Source organism: Myotis yumanensis, unplaced genomic scaffold, assembly GCF_028538775.1.
Source record: "Myotis yumanensis isolate MYYU_CA2020_CCGP unplaced genomic scaffold, mMyoYum1.0.hap1 SCAF_8, whole genome shotgun sequence".
In the NCBI taxonomy this organism is placed as follows: domain Eukaryota; kingdom Metazoa; phylum Chordata; class Mammalia; order Chiroptera; family Vespertilionidae; genus Myotis; species Myotis yumanensis.
Genome location: NW_027223759.1, coordinates 3563485 through 3584128, shown reverse-complemented (window position 1 = coordinate 3584128; position 20644 = coordinate 3563485). Strand labels below are relative to the sequence as shown.

Sequence of the window (20644 nt, the reverse complement as noted above, 5' to 3'; positions counted from 1 at the left end):
CTAGAATATAAAGAAAGCCAAGCCCGGCTGGCGTAACGTAGCTCAGGGGTTGAGGGTCGACCTATGAACCAGGAGGTCACGGTTCAATTCCCGGTCAGGTCACATGCCCGGATGGTGGGCTCCATCCCCAGTGTGGGGCATGCGGAAGGCAGCTGCTCAATGATTCTCTCTCATCGTTGATGTTTCTCTCTCTCCCCCTCTCTCTTCCTCTCTGAATCAATAATATATATATATATATATATATATATATATATATATATATACTGAGCGGCCAGATTATTATGACCACCCCGTCAGTACTTCATTGACACTTCCAAAAATACTGAATATTGAAAACTTCCTAAGCAAATATTCTCAAGGTTTTATTATTATTATTATTATTTGCATAACTAATTCACTTCATTGTACTGATGGGGTGGTCATAACAATCTGGCCGGTCATAATCTGGCCACTCAGTGTATATATAATAAAAAATAAAAAAAGAAAGCCAAACTGGCCCATGACTCAATATCCAAGTGGGTTCCAATCTCCACTGCTTCTGAGCCAGGTTCCCCCGCAGGCCCCCTTTCAAACGAGGGCACCTCAGAACCACAGGCTGATGCCACCCAGGCAGAGTGTTCCATGGAGCGCCGGCGGCTCACAGGGTCGTCAGGTAGAAGGACTGCCTCACCAAGCTGTGCACAAGGCAGGGAAGAGCAATCTGGGCCGAGGTAGCGAAGGACTGAGTAGAGTAAATACGCCGCGTGAGCAGCCAGGATCCCTGTTCCGTGGTCCGGAAGCCCCGCCATGCGCCTCACCATTCACCCTGCACACCCACGGCCAGGGGGCTTGTGAAGGCGCAGACTTGGGCTCAGGGCATGAAATTCTGCATTTTGGCCCGTCCCCGGCTGTTAACTGGGACCTGTGGGCCACATAGCAGCTGGCAAGGACTGAGACACGATGACGTGTGAGCAGAAATGAATGTTCAGGTGGAGAGACCAGCATCCCATCTCCGGAAGCCTCCATCACCTCATGCAATCCAACGGAGAGAAGAGGATTGGAGAGCAAGAGCTCAAACGATAACTCCGGGTTAAAAGCTGGTCCGAGTGCTGAGAGCAGCCACGGGACCAGGCCAGGAAGTGTGTGTTCAAGTTGAAGTTCACTTTGGATACTCGGCAGCCAAACCTGATGTGTTATATTTCACATTAGCTGGCTTTTTATTTTTATTGTTTAAATTACATTTTTATTGATGTCAGAGAGGAAGGGAGAGGGAGAGAGAAATAGAAACATCAATGATGATGAGAATCACTGATCAGCTGCCTCCTGCATGCCCGCTATGGGGATTGAGCCCACAATCCAGGCATGTGCCCTTGACCGGAATCGAACCCGGGACCCTTCAGTCCACAGGCGGATGCTCTATCCACTGAGCAAAACTGGCCAGGGCACATTCGCTGGCTTTTTAAACATTTCTGATTTTTTTTTTTTAAAGGTCAGCTCTCCTCAGTTAAGACCAAATTCACAAAGTCAACAAGGCAGTTCTCAGGGCAGAGATGCCGCTTGGGGTGGGTGTGGCGTCGTCGGTCCCTGACACCGAATTCTCTCTTTAACACGAAGCAAACAGGTGCTACACGGAGTAAGGAAACCTGACACAGGAAACCAGAAAGGATGCTGAAGTCCACCTTTCCATCCCGCGTCCACCCGCTGAAAGGCCGTAAGGCAATAACGCGACCTTGAGTACGGTGAGTGCAGGCCCAGGGATCCCCGGGGGTCGTGAGGACCAGGACATAATTTGGGGTTTTCTCAGGCTAGTCCTTCCCGGTGGGCGTGACCATGTCGAGGTGCCAAGTGAACTAACTTGCACGGCCCCGAAGTCCAGCTCCAGATGCCGATGCATAAAAGGCCGTGTGTTGTGGCTTGAAGGTCAAGGGCAAGTGAAGGAATTGCTTCAAAAAAACTTTATTCAGGGCGGCCTTTGCAAGCCATAAACCCTCTTTTCATCAAACAAGTCTGAGTTGCACATTGCTGAACCCAGCTCCGAACACTGGCGTCTTTGACGGTGAGCCACAGGCTCAAAGACAAGGGCTCCCTCAGACACTTGAGACACATTCCTCGATTGTTTTTCTAAGAGCATTGTTCTAGATGTTCATTTCCAGGAGCGGCTCCAGCTGGGAAGTGAAGCGTTCCCATACGAGACAGCGCATGCCCACAGAGGCCTTCCTCCCATTTCCTGCCCGGGGCCTGGCTTCGAGCACCAGCGGCGCAAGGGCCAGATCCTAACCACGGAGGCCAACTACAGCGTCCACGTCCACGGAGCTGCTCCTTTAGATCGCGGCCTTCTTCACACAAACACGCCGACACGGAACAACATGGGCAGCCCCCGAACTTCAAGGCAAAAAACAGGGACTCCACAAGTCAAATACTGGAATCAGGAAGATACGGCACTTCCTACAACAGCTTCTTTATTTGTTACGTTACTCGGGGGAAGGAAAGATCAATAACAATAGAATAGACGTTTCAGTCTCTGCTTTTCACAAAGTCAGGGCATTTTTGTGACTCTTATTCCAACATCTGGGGGATAAGGGTGCGTGGCATCTCCTTGTGATAAAGTGGAAGAAGAGGGCGAGGCCTGACAGTGCGGAGCAACCCCTACGCTGGGGGTGCCCCCAACCCCAAAGCAGCCCTGCATTAAACACGTTAAATCCTGACCGCCTACGGCTTCGAACAAAGGGTTGAACCAAACAGCCCTCTAGAGCAGGGATTCCCATCAGGGTGCTTGTAGCCCCCGGGATCGAGTGCCCGGAAAACCGGACCCCAGTCCACGCCGCGCCGACCCCGCGCACACAGAGAGGCCTACCTTCCAGGACCGGGTTGGACTGTAACAGCTGCTCCTTGACTTGATTGACTTCCGCCCCTTTCCCACACACGGCCGCCACGTAGGACATGACAAGCTTGCTGGCCTCTGTGGGCGAAAAGAAGCCATGTTAACAAATTAGGCTGAAATTAAAAAAAAAAAAAAATTTAGAGGGAAGAAAGTGGAAAGACAAAACCCACAAATAGTGTTTCAAATGCCTCTATACCTGCAAGTACATAATGCCTTGGAAACCTATACTAATAACAGCCTAGGTCCGTGGTCAGCAAACCGCGGCTCGCGAGCCACATGCGGCTCTTTGGCCCCTTGAGTGTGGCTCTTCCACAAAATATCACCTGCGGGGGCGCACGTACAGTGCGATTGAAACTTCGTGGCCCATGCGCAGAAGTCGGTATTTTGTGGAAGAGCCACACTCAAGGGGCAAAGAGCCCCATGTGGCTCTCGAGCCGCAATTTGCCGACCACTGGCCTAGGGGGTCGTCACACCCTGACGCCATGATGCCCTCATGCCGTCACAAGATGGCTGTGCGCACAGTGGAGGCGGGCCCGGCGGCCGCTCCGCACAGCAAGGTCTGGGGGATCCCAAGGCTCCGTGCAGCATGGAGGAGGCCGGTCCCAATATCGCCGCCGCCTCACGTGGAGGAGGGACATCCCCCCCACACTCCCCCGGCTCCGGCCTACCTCTTTGGGGCCATTGATCGCGGGGCTCCCACACCGTGAGGAGGGCACAGGCCAGGCTGGGGGATCCCCCTGCCCCCGAGTACACGAATTTCGTGTACAGGGCCTCTAGTCTTTTAAAATATTTGTCCTTTCTATTCAACAACATGACATGAATTCAGCTATAACGGGAACTGTGCTTCAAGCTTATCCCTGGGCCGCTAAACAATCTGCTGAGTGACAGCGCCCACAAAATCCCTTAAAGCAGCAGTTCACATAAAATGACTATCATACAAGTTGATTCAAGCCCAACGTAGCTTCGTAACCTGGTATCCTCACCAAAGATACTTAAAAATGTTTAAAGAACTATTCTAAATCCAACGGGTTTGCTCACCATTAGACTAAATAAATGACTCTTCAACTCAATTAGAAAACTGAGCAGCTGTAATAAGGGTTTGGTGACAGGAAACAGCCCTCCGAGTGTGGATACAGCTCATCGAAAGGTGAGCTGGTGAGAAAGAGCCGGCGTCTGACGCATTCCATGGATTCTTGGCTCAAAGGTGGACACAATTGGCTCCTGGTGGGTTCGTCCTCCCACGCCTCTCAGCCCATGTCCCCTCTTCACCTGCCCCTAGAGATCCTTTCTTTCAATCCTCACCCGAGGATATTCTCCCACTGATGTTTAGAGAGACGGGAAGGGAGGGGGGAGGGGAGAGAGAAACATTGATGTGAGAGAGACACATCGATTGTTTGCCTCCGGCAAGTGTCCCAACCAGGGCCAGGGATAGAGTGTCCACTCAAGGTGTGAGCCCTGGACCAGAAATTGAACCCTCAACCCTTGGGCCCACAGGCCGACGCTCTAACCACGAAGTCAAAGCGGCTAGGGGGAACCTGACCCCGTCAATACCGAGTTCCGAGAAATGCTCACAGGTGTTCCGGGAAAGGGAGGTCTAACATGGATGCACTGGGGTGGGGTGTGCACCGTGCGTTAGACGGAGTGGAACAGGGTCCCTTCTGTACAGCGCTTCCTGGAGGGTTGTGCGCACCGCAGAACTCTGGGAAAGGACCTAGTGTGTGCCTTCCCCAGGCCCAGCTGCCTGGAAGGTGCTTCTGGCTGAGCTGCCCATGCTCCTGCTCCACATCAGGCTCTGGGAACCGCCCGCTGCTGGTGCCGGCGGGAGGAAGCTTCTGCCAGCTGCCAGGAAACCAACCCCCACGTTGGCTTTCTCTCCAGGCTCTGCTTGGTGGCGGTCCCCAAGCAGGAGCGCCTTCCTGGGGGAGGGACAGCGTCCCCCGGGGGAGAGACGGCACCTCGACTCTGAGGATGAGGGGCCAATCTCGACACTGCACGCACCTGCAGGTGGCTTCCAGCCCGCGTCCCGCTGCTGATGAGAATGAATGAACTGGAATGCCGCCTTGGGCACATGGCCCACACACTCGCGTTAGGGCAACGATTTCCAACCTTTCTCATCTCCTGGCACACGTAAGCTAATTACTAAAGCTCTACGGCACACCAACAAATATAGTTTTGGCCGATCTGACCAAAAATAGGTATAATTTGGATTGATTTACAAAAAAAAAAAAAAGTAATTACCCACCCTTTTTGCTCCAAAGTGACTTTTTAAAACTCAGGTACCTAGACCTGATTTAAGAATTTCTGGTACCCGGAATTAACCAGTCAGATGCACCCTCACATTCCAATTCTGGCATAGAAGGATCTCTGGTACCCGGAATTAACCCATCAGACGCAACCTTCTTACACAACGTGACCAAGGAGATGCAACTCTGCTGTATGACCTGTACATTTATGGTTCAAGGCGGGGCATTCACGCCGGACGGCTATGGTTGTATTGGCTGCTGTCATTTTTTTATCTGACCATCTAAGAGAACAGAGGCCCGTGCCCCTCACTAAACAGTCAGGCATCGCCTGTTGTAAAAATTCTTGCGGCCCACCGGCTGAACATTGCTGCTTTAGCCTCTGAGCAAACCCCAAGTCACGAACAGGAACCAATGAGCACCAAGCATGTACGCAGGTCCCTGAAGTCCCCAAGGCCTCAGGTGACTCCTTCTGGAGGGCTGGCAGGTGTGGTGCAGGGAAGCGAACCATCTCGCGGAGCCTGGGAGCTGTGGGGGGAGACGGGGCGCTTCTGCACTGGCTGGAGGTCGGTCTTCCTGCAGTTTGCTTTCTGTCTAATGCCAGGGGTCCACACAGCTCCTGTGGTGGTCTGTGACGGCTGGTTTCTGCTGTCTCCTTTTAAAGACGGTAATCGAGAAATGTCTGTCTTGTCACCTTTGCAATGCCAGGAACAGGTCTTGTCATCTTCGCAAGGCCCTTCCTCCAAAGGGTGTTGTCCCTTAACACCCCCCCCCCCCCAACTGTGTAAGGGGTCTGGGTGACACTTCCCATTGTCCTCAGGGTTCACCTAAAAGCTGGTAAAGTGTACGTACACGCTGCTGTTGCCCAGTTCAGGCCAACCTGACCTCAGTTATGGACAAAGAGTTTATATTCTACTACATTTTTTTAATCCTCAGATGAGGATATGTCTTTATTATTTCAGTGAGAGAGGAGGAGAAAGAGAAACACTGACATGGGAGAGAAACACCTATCGGTTGCCCCTGTAAGTGCCCCCCAGGGATAGGACCCCCAACATAGGTGTGTGCCCTGACCAGGAATCAAACCCTTTAGTGTACGGGATGGTGCTCCAATCAATTGAGCCACCTGGCCAAGGCTCTATTATCTGTTATATTTTTTGACTTCTTGGTGTCACATGTCCCTCTATCCACCAATCCAAACTGGAACTCTTCTTCTGGTTACTTGAGGAATTTTCTTTCTAGGCTTTCTAGCTTTCAAGTTCAGGCGAGGCTGCCTTCCCAGCCAATTCCTAACGCCCTGTGATATGTGGCCTCCCACTCCCCTGAATCACCCTCCCACCCCAACTCTGCAGCTTGGCCTCTGAAGCAACCCCCAGACTTTCTTCCTCTTCCTCTGCGTTCCTAGCGGCATTCTTTGCCCCCATTCCCACCTACATCTTCATATGTGTATTCTCCTTTCTTGACCTGGAAATGTTGCCTATCTTTCTATCCATTATACTATTAGAAGACTGAAAGCCTTTATAGGCAAAATAACTGTCCCAAAAACTGGTGTACACACACACACACACACACACACACACACACACACACACTTTCAATGAAAAGGTGTTTTCTTTTAGATAAATTAACAAATTGTGTTAAAAGTCCAGGTCAGGCTGTTCGTTTATTTCAGGGATTACTGAGCTCACTGTGGCCCCAAGCCTCACACTTCAGACACGTGACCATTGAGGTCTCTGGAAACCCAGGATGGATTCCAGGGGCAAAATGCCATGGGGGGTAAGGGGGTCAACTCTGCTGGCTGCTGAAATTAATTTGGCATCTCAGAGACCTTTTAATGGACAAAATAAAATGGAAACAGTTCTCTTAGGATCATTGCTGATTAAAAAATAAAGCATCAGGAACAGGTCTTTAGAATTTGAATTTGACTTATAGCATGTGGCTGTTAAATTGTACATAAATATAAACCCACAATATCTACTGAGATATAAATGTGGGTTAAGTTATACTGAAATTACAAATCACTTTTACTAACTTTAAAATCATTTAAGCCCTGGCCAGTGTGGCCCCGTTGGCTGAATGTTGTCCCACGCACCAAAAGGTACCTGGTTCGGCTCCCACTCAGGGCACACATCCAGGCTGCAGGTTCAATCCCCAGTAGGGATGCGTACAGAAGGCAACCAACCAGTCTTTCTCTCTCACATCCATGTTCCTCTCTCTCTCTCTCTCTCTCTCTCTCTCTCCCCCTCTCCCTTCCTCTCCCTCTAAAATAAATAAAAACCTGTTAAAAATAAAATAATGGCCCAGTGGATAGAGCGTTCGCCTATGGACTCAAGGGTCCCAGGTTCGATTCCGGTCAAGGGCATGTACCTTGGTTGCGGGCACATCCCCAGTAGAGGGTATGCAGGAGGCAGCTTGTCGATGTTTCTCTCTCATCGATGTTTCGAACTCTCTTTCCCTCTCCCTTCCTCTCTATAAAAAATCAATAAAATATATTTTAAAAAATAAAATAAAATGATAAAATTGTTTAAGTCAGATGTAATTTTTAAATACAGCTCAAGGATACTTATATCTAAGTTCTCTATAAAAATTTCTGTGTTCAGATTCTTAACTACCTTCAAGAATTCTAATACTGGGCTCGTTTTAATAACTTATTTTTGGAAGCCAGGATTAAGAGTCATTTTCTCCCAAACAAAGACTCATTGTCTGAAGGAGACAACTCATAATTGTTTTCCTGACACAACACTGGGTCTCTGCCTTAAGTAGTTCGTGAGATATTAATTTCTTTAGAGAAAGGAGTAAGCCAGGCAAGATAAGCTGCAAGACCCAACATGGTTCAGAAGACTGTTTTCATGATGTTGCATCACGCTGGACACGGGAAACAAAAGTGACCTCACAAAGCTTCCTCCTTTACCTCCTGTTAGTTCTCCTCTACTAACGTCCAAATAAATTTGAACTTTTATTTAAAGGTTTAGATATTTTTCCAAATCAAAACTTTATGTAATACTATCTATGAATAAAAAAACACTCTATTTCTGAGGAGAATCAATAATTATCATCCTCCACATTTCCAAGTCTAGGTTTTGAATTATGTTGCCTATTATAGGGACCAAGTAAAGATGACCTTCGCAATCACAGCATAAAATTGTACGCATTTTCCAAAGTGATACTTTATGAATACATTAATCCAGCTGTCACATTCTCAATGACAATGTCGCCCATGTGCACCGTAAGGGTATGAAATGGCTTCATTTAAGACTAAAAGGTACTCTTCACGTGTACTCAAAAATCTGAAAAGCACTGCCATTTTAGACATAAAGACACTGGCATTTAAAATTGGCACAAGGGGAAGGGGATTAAGAAGTACAAACGTCCAGTTATAAAATAAGGCACGAGGGCTGTACTGTAAAAGGCAAGGGGAAGGGGTTGGCTAGATGAAATAGTATTGCTCAGAATCAATTCTTAGTCCGTCATTTCTCTAACTGATAGATACTTCACATACGTACCTTTATGTTTGAATATAACTTGAATCCTAAAATTCATCAACAATCAGGCAGACAAAAGATGAAGTCTTTGAAGTCAAAATCTCTTCTAACTGAAAAGTGGTAGAATCTCTAGGGTTTAACCGAATAAACTGCACTAATAGACAAATGTCTTGTAAGAAATGCCACTAGAGCAGAGTATGTAGATCAGAACTCATTTCTACAAGGAGCTGAAAGGGGTGATAGTGATGGTTTATGGTTCTGGGGATTTTAAATTCCTGATAAGGCAAGAATTATAACTAATGTAACTCTGAATTCTCTGGTACCTCGTTCTAGGCTGTGAATAATATATGTTATTATGTAATTACTAGAGGCCTGGTGCACAAAATTTGTGCATGGGTAGGGTTCCTAGCCCTAGCCAGTGATCAGGGCCAATCTGTGGGGCAACCGGCGGAGCAATGGGGCGGGGGGGCGAGCCCTGCTAGCACCCGCCTTGGCTGGCCTGGGGCCTGCGAGCTGGGGGCAGTTTCTGTGTTGAGTGTCTGCCCCCCTGGTGGTCAGTGCACGTCATGGCGACTGGTTGTTCAGCCGTTTGGTGGATTTGCATATTAGGCTTTTATTATATAGGATTACCTAATCATATAATTGTGTAATATTTTTATGAAAGAAAGCCTTGTGGAATAGCAACGGGTGAACAAGAAATGGAAGAGGAATATTTCGATGAAAGTCATTTGCGCCGTGAGGACAAAAGGATGGGAATCTCACCGCTAAGATATCAAAACCTATGCTCGTTCGTGAAGAAGCCCCACAGGCACTCAATCACGAAGTCCAAACAGAACAACAAACGAACGATGTGAATATAAGCAAGGCTTCTTCTGAGTTCTCTTCACCGAGCGGCTGATGGATTTATCTGGGAGTTAACCGGTGTCCGTGTCTGCACTCATAGACCCGTGGAACATACAGGGCACACACAGATCACGTAAGACTTGTATGATGCAGGTCGGAGAGTGTGTAGAGAGAACCACTCATCTCCGCACACGCACATCCTGACACGTGTATCTACTTGTATCCCTCCCTCCCTCCTCGGCTAAGATGTCGAAAGCTTTCTAGGGACCACGCTTGCCAAGGGCGGGTGGCCCAGTTTCCTAAAGAATGAGGCTGCTGAGTCAGAAAGACAAGCATCACATGATCTCACTCGTATGTGGAATCTAATGAACAAAATAAACTGCTGAACGGAGTGGATCCAGAGGCGTGGAAGCATGGAATAGACCGAGGGATCTCAGAGGGAAGGCAGGGGAGGGTGGGTGGAAATCGATCAACCGAAGACCTTGTATGCAAATAATACGGTGGTGAAGGCCTGGGGCGGGGGACGGGGCGGGCTAGGAGGGGTCAGTGGGGGAGGAAGGGGGGCATCTGTAATGCTTCCAACAATAAAGATTAAAAAAAAAAAAGAATGAGATTGCTGAACCAGCGAGCCTGTCTGTGTGCAATGAGACTGGACGCTGCAGCTGGGAAGAACCCCTCACAGTCCCGAGGCCTCAGGGCGGCAGCGTGACCCAGGACGTGCTCCACACCGACTGCAGGCAGCCGCCGCTGGGCTGTTCGGGTACAGAGCACGGTCCCCCCACGAGAAGCGCAGCCTCTACGCCAAGGCGGTCGCGACGGGCCGGGTTTTCACTGAACTGCCACTCCACAGGAGGGGCCTTGCTTCGGAGAGTTGGCCCACGGACTCTCTGGTGATCCACATAAAACACGCGGGTCCGAGGGGCCTTTCTCACGTGGGGAAGAAACAAAACGCAGCTCGGCACACCCTGGCCCTGCGTCCGCTCCGCTCTCCCGGCGAGGTGCGCCGTCACGAACACGCGTGGTGCTGCGGCCGCAGTGAGCCGGTGACGTCCCGGTCACCGACAGGCAGAGGGCCCCGGCAGGTGGCACGCAGACAGCTCGTGGGGTTCCGAACTAACGGCCTTCCTGAGCGAGGCAGGCGGGCCCCCTAACTCCGTCAGCAGATGGCTGGGGAGTGCTTAGGAGCTGATGCAACTGTAAAGTTGGGAACCACATAATGAACAGTGTTTTCCTACGTCAGGATCGTCTTCCCAGGCTCACAGATTTCTTCTGATGTCCTCGGAGTCGCGTGGTGATGGCTCCCGCATGTCCCGCCTCCCCGCCACCATCGGTGCTTAAGTCGTGTTCTGCAAACGCTTTGCATCCACAGCAGAAAACTGTGAGCGCACTGCCTAGAGCTACTTGGGCACTATTATGGACACATCCATGATGCAGGAGAATCATGGATCGGCTGCCTCCTGCACACCCCCTACTGGGGAATCGAGCCCGCAACCTGAGCCTGCGCCCTGACCAGGAATCGAACTGTGTCCTCCTGGTTCCTAGGTCGATGCTCGACCACTGCGCCACGCCGGCCCGACCATAATGAATGTTTTATTCAGCACAGCAATACTGACATAAACAGGGCCCAAAGAACGCCACGCACCCACATGTCTCCCTGCGTGTCCCAGCACATACCCTGCAGGTACGCGTGTCTCCAGCACTGAAGACCAATGACAGCATCAGCTACCACGGGGGGCTCACAACCCAGTGGAACAGTCACTTCTTATAAAGTAAGCCCTCTGCTACCGCGTGGTGCTTTAACCCTTTTCGGTCCAACGTCGAGGCTGACTGGACAGACCAGGTGCTAGGAGCAGGTCCAATGTCGAGGCTGAGGTCGACACTGCAAACCGGTTCAACATTCAATCACGTCAACTAATTTGGACCAGATTGTTTGAATTCCAAAAATAAAATTGGACCGCAAAGGGTTAAGCTATTAGTAACGATTCTTCTTGAAAAGAGGTATGATAGGCAAAGTGCTAGCACATCCGGGGCCCTCGATAAATGTCGGCCCACGAACCCAAGGGCAGGGGGTTCGATTCCGGTCAAGGGCACATACCCCGGTTGCAGGTTCCTCACCCCAGTGGGGGCACAAGTGGGAAGCAACCAATTGATGTGGCTCTCTCACATCAATGTTTCTCTCTCTCTCCTCTCCCCTGCCTCTAAGAATCAATGAAAAAAATATCCTCCAGTGAGGATGAACAAAACAAAAGAGGAACCAAAAAAAGAAAAGAATGAATGCCAACCCTCTGAACTGGTCCCAGCCACCCCTCAGTCTTTCCATCAGGCAGATCCGGAGCCAACAGGAGAGGGGCCCTCCCTCCCCGGGGAAGCAAATGGTCTGACTTTCCCAGAAGGAGGAGGTCGCTGACGTGGCCAATTAGTGGCTATGCTGTCTTCTTGGCGCATATGTTCCTGAGACGAGGAACTGCCGAAATGCATCCAAACCAGTGGCCACAGCCCACATCTGCTGACTCACTCAGGGACAAATGGGTACAATCAGACCCTCAGAAAGCACAGGGCGGGGCAAACGTAGGTGTACACTTGTGAGGGGGTGCAACCGTTTATTCTTGTGTTATTATCATTTTTATTGATTTCAGAGAGGAAGGGAGGGGGGAGAGAGAGAAACATCAGTGATGAGAGAGAAACCATTGGTAGGCTGCCTCCTGCACGCCTCCTACTGGGGATGGAGTCTGCCACCCGGGCATGTGCCCTGACCTCGTGATTCACAGGTGGGCACTCAACCACTGAGCAGCGCTGGGCAGGTGGAAATCAAGGTTATTAATCTGACAACGAAACAGCCAAGAAAGTAGAAACATTTAAACCCCACTTTGCAAACCAGCAGGAATGACCAATGACCAGCCTCGGCTATAACACAAGAACACGCAGTACAGAAGCCACAGGGTGTGCTATCCAGCAGTGGGATGCAGTCAGTAATGGCACAGCTCTGCGCGGTGACCGCGGTGACGCCATGTCGGGGTGGTCACATGGTGAGGTTCATACAGGCAGAATCACTAGGACGTACACCTGAAACTAACACACCGTCGTCTGCCGACTATATTTTAAAGGAGAGCATGTTCAAGATGGAACAGGCAGGCAGCCACCATCTCCCTCACCACCCTCCTCCTTCCTGGACCCTCAGTTCCGCGGAGGAGACACGGCGGCAGCAGGGGGAGCCTGCAGAGTGTGCTCTCCAATGCAGCTCTCCCAACCCTCTCCCGGTCACCGGGCCCCAGGCAGAATCACCTCCCACTCCAGCCATCAGTCATACTAATTGCTTTTCTTACAAGCACAAGGGGAAACGGCACAATCCCTCCAAAAAATACAGAGAGGTTCCTATCTGGTTCCACAGCATTTTGCACATAATCTTGATCATCGCACTAAAAATATAGATCAGTGATGGCGAACCTTTTGAGCTCTGCGTGTCAGCATTTTGAAAAACCCTAACTTAACTCTGGTGCCGGGTCACATATAGAAATTTTTTGATCTTTGCAACCACAGTAAAACAAAGACTTATATTTTTGATATTTATTTTATATATTTAAATGCCATTTAACAAAGAAAAGTCAACCAAAAAAATGAGTTCGCGTGTCATAGTTCGCCATCACTGATATAGACAGCCCATCTAAAGCTACAGACAAAGATCTCAGTTCTGTGGGCTTCCGAGGAAGGCAGCCTCCCCTGGCCTCCCCTCCCTCCCCGCAGGGAGGAGCTGCGCTGGAGCCCCGAGGCCCCGGCCTCCCTCAGGCAAGCAGCCCGGAGCCCCGGAGCCCGCGGCACAGGCGCCTGGCGGCCCAGCGAGCGGCGGCCCAGCACAGCCTCATGCTGACCACACCGTGCTCTTGGCTGTGCTCATTCTGCCAATCCTGGCGGCACTCGCCATCCAGTGGAGCGGGGAGGCTGGCCCGGGGTCTTACCTGTCTTCCCGGCTCCGCTCTCCCCGGTGATGAGAATGCACTGGTCCTTGTCTTGATCTCGCAGGGACCGGTAGGCTTCGTCCGACAGGGCAAAGCTGCAGGGCGATGGAAACAAGGCCTTAGGGTCAGCTCACCATCACGTGGTCATCACATGTCATCACATGTAACCTTAGGATGCAGCTCACCATCACGTGGTCATCACATGTCATCACATGTAACCTTAGGATGCAGCTCACCATCACGTGGTCATCACATGTCATCACATGTAACCTTAGGATGCAGCTCACCATCACGTGGTCATCACGTCATCATATGCAACCTTAGGACACAGCTCACCATCACGTGGTCATCACATGTCATCATATGCAACCTTAGGGTCAGCTCACCATCACGTGGTCATCACGTGTCATCATATGTGACCTTAGGATGCAGCTCACCATCACGTGGTCATCACATGTAACCACATGTAACCACAGGACACAGCTCACCATCACGTGGTCATCACATGTCATCACATGTAACCTTAGGATGCAGCTCACCATCACGTGGTCATCACATGTAACCTTAGGACACAGCTCACTATCACGTGGTCATCACATGTAACCACATGTAACCTTAGGACGCAGCTCACTATCACGTGGTCATCACATGTACCCACGGCCCCTTCAAGGCCCGTTGATGTGCTTCAGCTAGAACACTGAGGCCTCCCACTCCATTTCCTGCCGAGTCTTAAAGTTAATCCGTAACATCCACCCTGCGTGGCCCTTGTTACCTTTCCCCGTGCATTCCCAGTGAACCAAACTGGCGCTGATGTGTTGTCTCCAACGCTACGCTTTATGCAGCGCACACGCTCTGTTTATGGCTCCGTTTACTCGCGTCCGGGGGACTCAGGGGACCCAGGAGGGAAACGTCACATGGCACGTGCACTGCCGGACACGGCGGGGACTTTCAGGGCGGTCCACTGGAGTTCCAGAAGAATGAGGGAGAAATGCGTTCCAACGTGAGGAAAATGGCCGCAAATACCAAGTAGCTGATATCACCAGCACTGAGCCACATCCGGCCCCCCGCCTTCACCAGTGACGGAGCGGCACGGTCCCCCAGGCGAACGGGGCCACGGCTCTGCCTCGGGTCTCCTCCAACTCCAGCCCCGAGGACGGCCAAGGCTGCCTGTCGAGAAAGGCAGGCAGCCAGGCCTCCTGTCCACCCCCCCTCCTCAAAATTCACCAACAGGACGCCCTTCGCTCCCTCCAGCTTAACGGAGCGCCATGTTGACAACATGCACTTACTTAGGGACAACTCTTGCACTTAACTCCTCAGCGAGTCCGCCCGAGCCTGCCTGGGTCAGGAAGGGCTGGGATATGAAGGGAATGAAGGCTCGGCCCTTCTTTCTGAATTCTCAGGAAAGGGGGGGGCAGACAGACAGACGGACAGGGCACCAGTAAGTCAGCACAAAGCTGAGGATCACGGAGGAAACGCTGCAGAACCAGTGGGGCCCGGGAGAGCCAGGCCTGGAGGAGCATTAGCAGGGCAAAGGCTTTTAGGTAGAAACCAAGGCGGACTTCAGAGCAGCTGCAAGTTGCTAGAAGGCAACTCGGGGGATCAAGGCCGGAAGAAGGGCCCTGAGTCAGGGACAGAGAGTGCGGAGATGAAGGGCTGAGCGGAAAGAGAAGCGGAGGTGAGGGGGCCACGGAGGGCAGCAGGCAGCAGGCAGGAGGGCGTGGCCACCGGACGGAGCCGGCAGAGCTAAAACAGCAGCCGTGACCATCCAGCACGGCCCCCAAGCCCTTCCCGTGTCATCGTTTAAAAATCACAGCGAAACCACTATGAATAAACCATTACTGACCCCTTTACAGATGACGCACCTGAGGCCAAACGTGAGGCCACACTGCGTGGGACCAGCGGAGCCAGCACTGGCCCTGCTCTCGGCCCGGGCGGGCCCCTCTGCATGCGGGTGGCGCCGGGCCACGGGTGCCCGCGGAGAGCGCTGGAGGCAGGAGAAGCCCGGACGCAGGGAGGGTTTACGTTCGGACGGGACCATGTGGCCTGGCCACCCAGCCCTGGGGCTTTCCTTCAAACGAGAGTGAGTGGAGCCGTTGGTACCGACAATTCACTGGGCACTTCGATGTGCCGGGAGCAGATTTCGTCCTTCAACAGCCCTGGGAAGGCCGTGTTCGCCTCCTTGGAGAAAATGCCTCGACGGAGGCCGAGAGGGACCCGATGCCCATTCTCCCCCGCCGGGCGGCCACTCCCTGAGCGCAGTGACACGGTACCTACCACGCTGGCGCCCGGCACCGCCTCCAGGCAGTCATCCGGCTGAACTTGGGCTGATCCGTGTGCAAGTGGGAAACAGACCACATCCGTGAGCTGCGATGATGCAGTGAACGTGCTTTAAAGGGGTACAGCCCTGAAAACAGGTCCGCAATCGTTGCGTGTTGTGATCAGTTACACGCCCCTCGGATCCCCTCCCAGGTACACGCTCCTCGGGGAACAGGCCCGCTTTCTATCAGGACTGGAAAATAGGCATCGCCAGGACCAAGGCATTAACGAAGGAATGAGTGGGTTCCCCCATGTGCTGCCGAAGCCCCTGCGGGGTGTGGCGTGAGCTCCACCAGGAGCAGTAATCAGGAAAGCCCGTCCTGTGACCTTCACAGGGAATGAAGGCCCGCCCACTGTCCAATTAGCCCCTCCCCTCCACTCCTTCCCCTCGCACAATGTCACAATGGGCGCTCAGTGAACTTCCCAGCCATGCACTCGCCCACCTCCACATGGGCTGGTTAACTCGGGCCTTTTCCCGTGCTCCTGGGACTATTGCTAGATCCCAAAGGAATAACCACATGACTGTGTATGTGTGCACACATGCCCCCAACTCCCCCCCCCCCCCCCCCCACACACACGTCACCAGGACCCTGCCATGGGCTGACTTGAAGTCAAACACCTAACTTGAGCTCTTACTTCTTCTTGTCTGTCACAGACAGAAATACTTGACTGTTGTCCCCAAAACTGGGCACAATTCATCAAGCGGAGAGTATGTTAGAATCTAAGAGAGAGGCTCAAAGGGACTGCTCTTCTTCCAGGACCTCAGAGAGCTCTGATTTCAAACTGCCAGGAAATCTCACCAAATTAAAGTGCCCAGCACCGGGGAGACGGGGCTGGCCGGCGGGCACACCCTCTCAAGCACAGGGTAATGCCATCCGACCCGTCTGTGCGGACACTGGCCTTGACGTCACTGCTTGAAGAAACGACCCGAGGGCCCTGGCTGGTGTGGCTCAGTGGACAGAATGCTGGCCCGTGGACTGAAGGGTCCCGGGTTCGATTCAGGTCAAGGGCACATACCCGGTTGCAGGTCCCCCAGCCCTGGTCGGGGTGCGTGTAGGAGGCAACCGATTGATGTGTCTCTCTTACCTAGATGTTTCTCTCTGTCTCTCCCTCCCTTCCACTCGCCCTAAAAATCAATGGAAAAATATCCTCAGGTGAGGAGGAAGGAAGGAAAGGAGGGAGGGAGGGAGGGAGGGAGGGAAGGAAGGGTGAGGGAGGCCCAAGGGTGGGCCCTGAAGACACAGGCCCCGTCCCCATCCTGTCCCTTCTCTCTGGCAGCATCGGCCCGGCCCAGCACCATGCCACCACGTAACCACACGCTGAACCCACACACCCGCCTCCCGCCGGCCCTGCAATTGAGGAGCCTAAATAAACTTTACAGACATTTTTACTTCAAAACAGTTGCGACCCATATGCTTCCCATTATTCTGGAACACATCAGCATTGTTATCCACCACACACACAAATGAGCGGTGTATTATCACACGGTGACAATGGCGTAAGGGGCACGCAGGGTCCTAGCTCGCCACGTCGGAGCAGGGTTTACCCGCGTGTTCTGTCCCTCGCTGAGCGCCAAGGACAGAGACAGGCAGGCCGACCTGGGACATGCTCCTTCCAGCTCAGCTCAGGCGGCTCCCCGGGAGCCACAGGTGCCCAACCCACGGTCACTGCCACCAGCAACCTGTCGCTCTGAGGTCGGAGCGGTGCGGTGTAGGCTGCCCGGGCGGAGGGGGTTGGCCTGTTCCAAACCATCCAGCTGCTGCCCACGCTCCTCCGCCCTCTTGCTTCTGTCCGGAATGTTCATCTCAGGGCGGCTCTGCCTTCCTGGCCCTCAGGGCAATGGCAGGGCTGCCCCTCCCCAAGCCTGGCGCCCGCCGCCCGCCCGGCCATGTCCTTCCTAAGTTCATCTCACTGACTGCAAAGCACGATGCTCTCACCACACAGCGCACCAGGTACCACGCCCGTTCCGGAGCCCGGCCCGGCCCGGCCCAGCCGCTCAGTCCCTGGCCCTCCCCGAGGAGGAGCGGCTGGCCTCCCGAGGGCCTGCCGTTGGTCACCTCCGCCAGCCGGAGAGGCGGGCAGAACATGTGTGTCCCAGGCATCCCTCCTGGACTTAGGTAACCGCCTGTAGCTTTCTATTTCACGCTTTTCCTTCGAGAGCTCTCAACATGGGAGCGTATCCCCTTTCCCTCCGCCTTGCACCCTAGAGCACGCCTCTCACATCACACCCGGGATCGCTGCTTGGAATTAAACCCTCCTCTCTCATCCACGACTGACACCTACCGATCTCCACTACGTCTTTCCTTCCCAGCCCGGGGGCAGCCCTAAAATCCGGGGGTTTCCAAAGCTAAGTAACAAAACAAAAGAAGTGTTGTGTGTTTTTTAAACTTTCTAACCATCCAAGTGCTCCACCGATTTCTAACTTCATATTGAACCCGGTCGGAGAAGGAGGACATGGAAGAGAAGGAAAAGGAGAAATTACGAGTGGCGTGTTTTGCATGGTAACCTTGAGGGGTTTTGTTTGCTTGCTTTCTTATTTGTTTTTAAGGAAAAGCAGATGTTGACCTTCCTTGTAAATATTATTGTAGCTATATCTTTTTTAATTTAATTTTTTATTGTCTAAAGTTTTACATAAGTCTCCTTTTTCCCCAACTGACCCCCACCCCCAGGCATTCCCACCCCAGGCAAGCCCCCACCGCCCCAGTGTCTGTGTCCACTGGTTGTAGCTATCTCTTTCTTTATCATTATCTCATATTCAAAATGCAAAAAACGTTCACCCACTTGAGAAATGTCACCTTGATAAATTAGTGTTATGCCTCCCACCAAACATTCCTTCACCCTATCACATCTTAAAGGAAAACTTCAAAAAAAAAATCGTTACAGTTATTTATTACAGATAACTGTAACTTTTTATCCTGGAAAGGTTTATTGCATTCATGTCCTATGCCAATATAAATATGGTAAAATTAATATCTTTACAACTATACAGTTATCTCCTCAGGGCCACAACATTGTAAGCATTCCTAACAACCCAAGCCCTGGAACAAGAGAAGATAAAAAACAGGGGTGAGTCTCCCTTCAAAATAAATTGCAATGGTCAAAATGTACACGATGAAGTAAAAAGGAAAGAACATGAAAACAAACATATAGAACAGAACTGGGGAAAGCGAGGTGGTGAACAGACCTAAACGGCAAAGTTTCTATATTTTACATACTAAAAGATGGTAAAATTCTAAAAAATAATAAATCAAATAATTCAAAAGAAGGCAGGAAAAAGAGGAACCGACACAGAGGAGACAAACAGAAAATAAACTATTAAATGGCCGACCTAAATCCAACCACATCGATAATTACATTAAATGCTGATGGACAAAATACTCCAATTACAGGGCAGAGAATGTTGAATGGATACAAAAGTAAAACCCAATTAAATGCTGCCTGCAGGAGTCACTCTTAAAATAGAAAGACATGAACAGGCTGAAAGGAAATAAGGCAGAAAAGGATATTCCAGACGAAAACAACTGGTTTCAAAAAAACATGCATTGTGCTTTTCTTTTGATGCATCTAAAGTCCCTCGTTGCCAGGTCAACATAAGAAGGACGCCATCCCACGTCATGGCATCACTTATAGCCGAGGGCAGGTGAGGCTTAACTATCTTCACAATGAGCTGCACCCCTTCTTCCAAGAATATTTTATCCACACCAAATTTCCTGAGTTCATAGACATTCTGTTATCCCAAACCTAACTAGCTGCATTGGGTTTTTTTTGGCTACATAATTGAAAAGGTTTGTTTTCTATTGCCTGCAAAACAGAAATCATCTCGTCTGAGATTAATCATTTTAAGGTGACATCTGTGTTTTGATGACAATAGTAAAACATCAAATAAAGCTCAAAAGCCGGGTTTTAAAATAGTGCACGTCAGAAAGACACAAAGGCTTAAAATTAGATTGGTTTACTAAAAACGGACTCCATGGTATTTCTGCGAACGTTCATAGACTGTCTGAATCAACCTCAGTGTATACACCGGGTCTCTTATGACATGACTCAAAGATATTTTTTCATCTTGACCGTCAAATATAACCACTGAGAGGACAAAAACCCCACCTCTGGGTGGTTCATTTACAATGGCTCACGGGCGTTACACTGTTTTAAGGAACCACAGGAATCCTGTGTGACTAGCCAAGAACTTCTTGTACTTACAGTATCGGAACTGACACGCGAAGCTCTTGATTTCAACAAGCCACGTGCTCGCTGTGGATGATAATCCACAACAAGCAGCCACGAGCTCTGAAGGGGTCGTTGTCTTCTTTCAAGACTTTAGGAATTTTATTTAGAGCTCACCCACATTCCCAAATCCTCCCAACCCCGTGGGCCTGGTCATTATCAAAACCCTAATGGAGTTCCTCCATCAGCCCCACCCGGGGCCCAGTCAACACCCTGGACTGGAGACTGACAGGGAGACGGCTGGCCAAGGGGGCCTCTTCAAAGGTGGGCGGCAAAAGCCAGGTACTGGAGACAGGCCTCAGGAAACAGATAAGGGGCTCCAGAGGCTGCCGTGCGCCAGGAAGGAAAAGACGGGGCTGGAGATAGGATCGTAAGGAGGAAACATCTGCCTCCCGGGCCTGGAAGCGGCTCCCTGGATGCAGGGCACTGCCTTGCGTGGCTGAGAACTTCCTTCTGAATCAGTGCCCTGAGCGCGGAGCCGCAGGGGAGCCCTCGGGAGCAGCAGCATCCTGCTCAGGGCCTGGCGTGCAGGCAAACGCCGGAGGCGGATCCACTCTGTCTGCTGCTGCTGCAGGGTCTGACCTCACAGGTGCATGGAGGGTGGATGGCTCCGCTGCCTGGAATTCCGCTCCTGCTCATGAACCGGGAGCAGCAGGGGGAGGCTGGAGGAGAGCATCCACCAGGCGGGCGCCCAGGAGTCAGAGGCGTGTACTCCCCTGGGTTTTGAGG

General features: G+C 51.5%; 1 protein-coding gene across 4 annotated transcripts in view; it reads right to left on the bottom strand.

The window, feature by feature from the left end:
* Positions 1-20644, bottom strand: part of MYO1B (myosin IB) — a 137345-nt gene that overhangs the window by 56082 nt on the left and 60619 nt on the right. For all 4 annotated transcript variants that reach the window (XM_070421720.1, XM_070421719.1, XM_070421721.1 and 1 more), the window contains exons 4-5: positions 13376-13470; positions 2834-2938 (exon numbers count right to left, since the gene is read on the bottom strand). In XM_070421720.1, coding sequence (XP_070277821.1) covers positions 2834-2938; positions 13376-13470 — 200 coding nt within the window. The remainder of the gene's footprint in view (positions 1-2833; positions 2939-13375; positions 13471-20644) is intronic.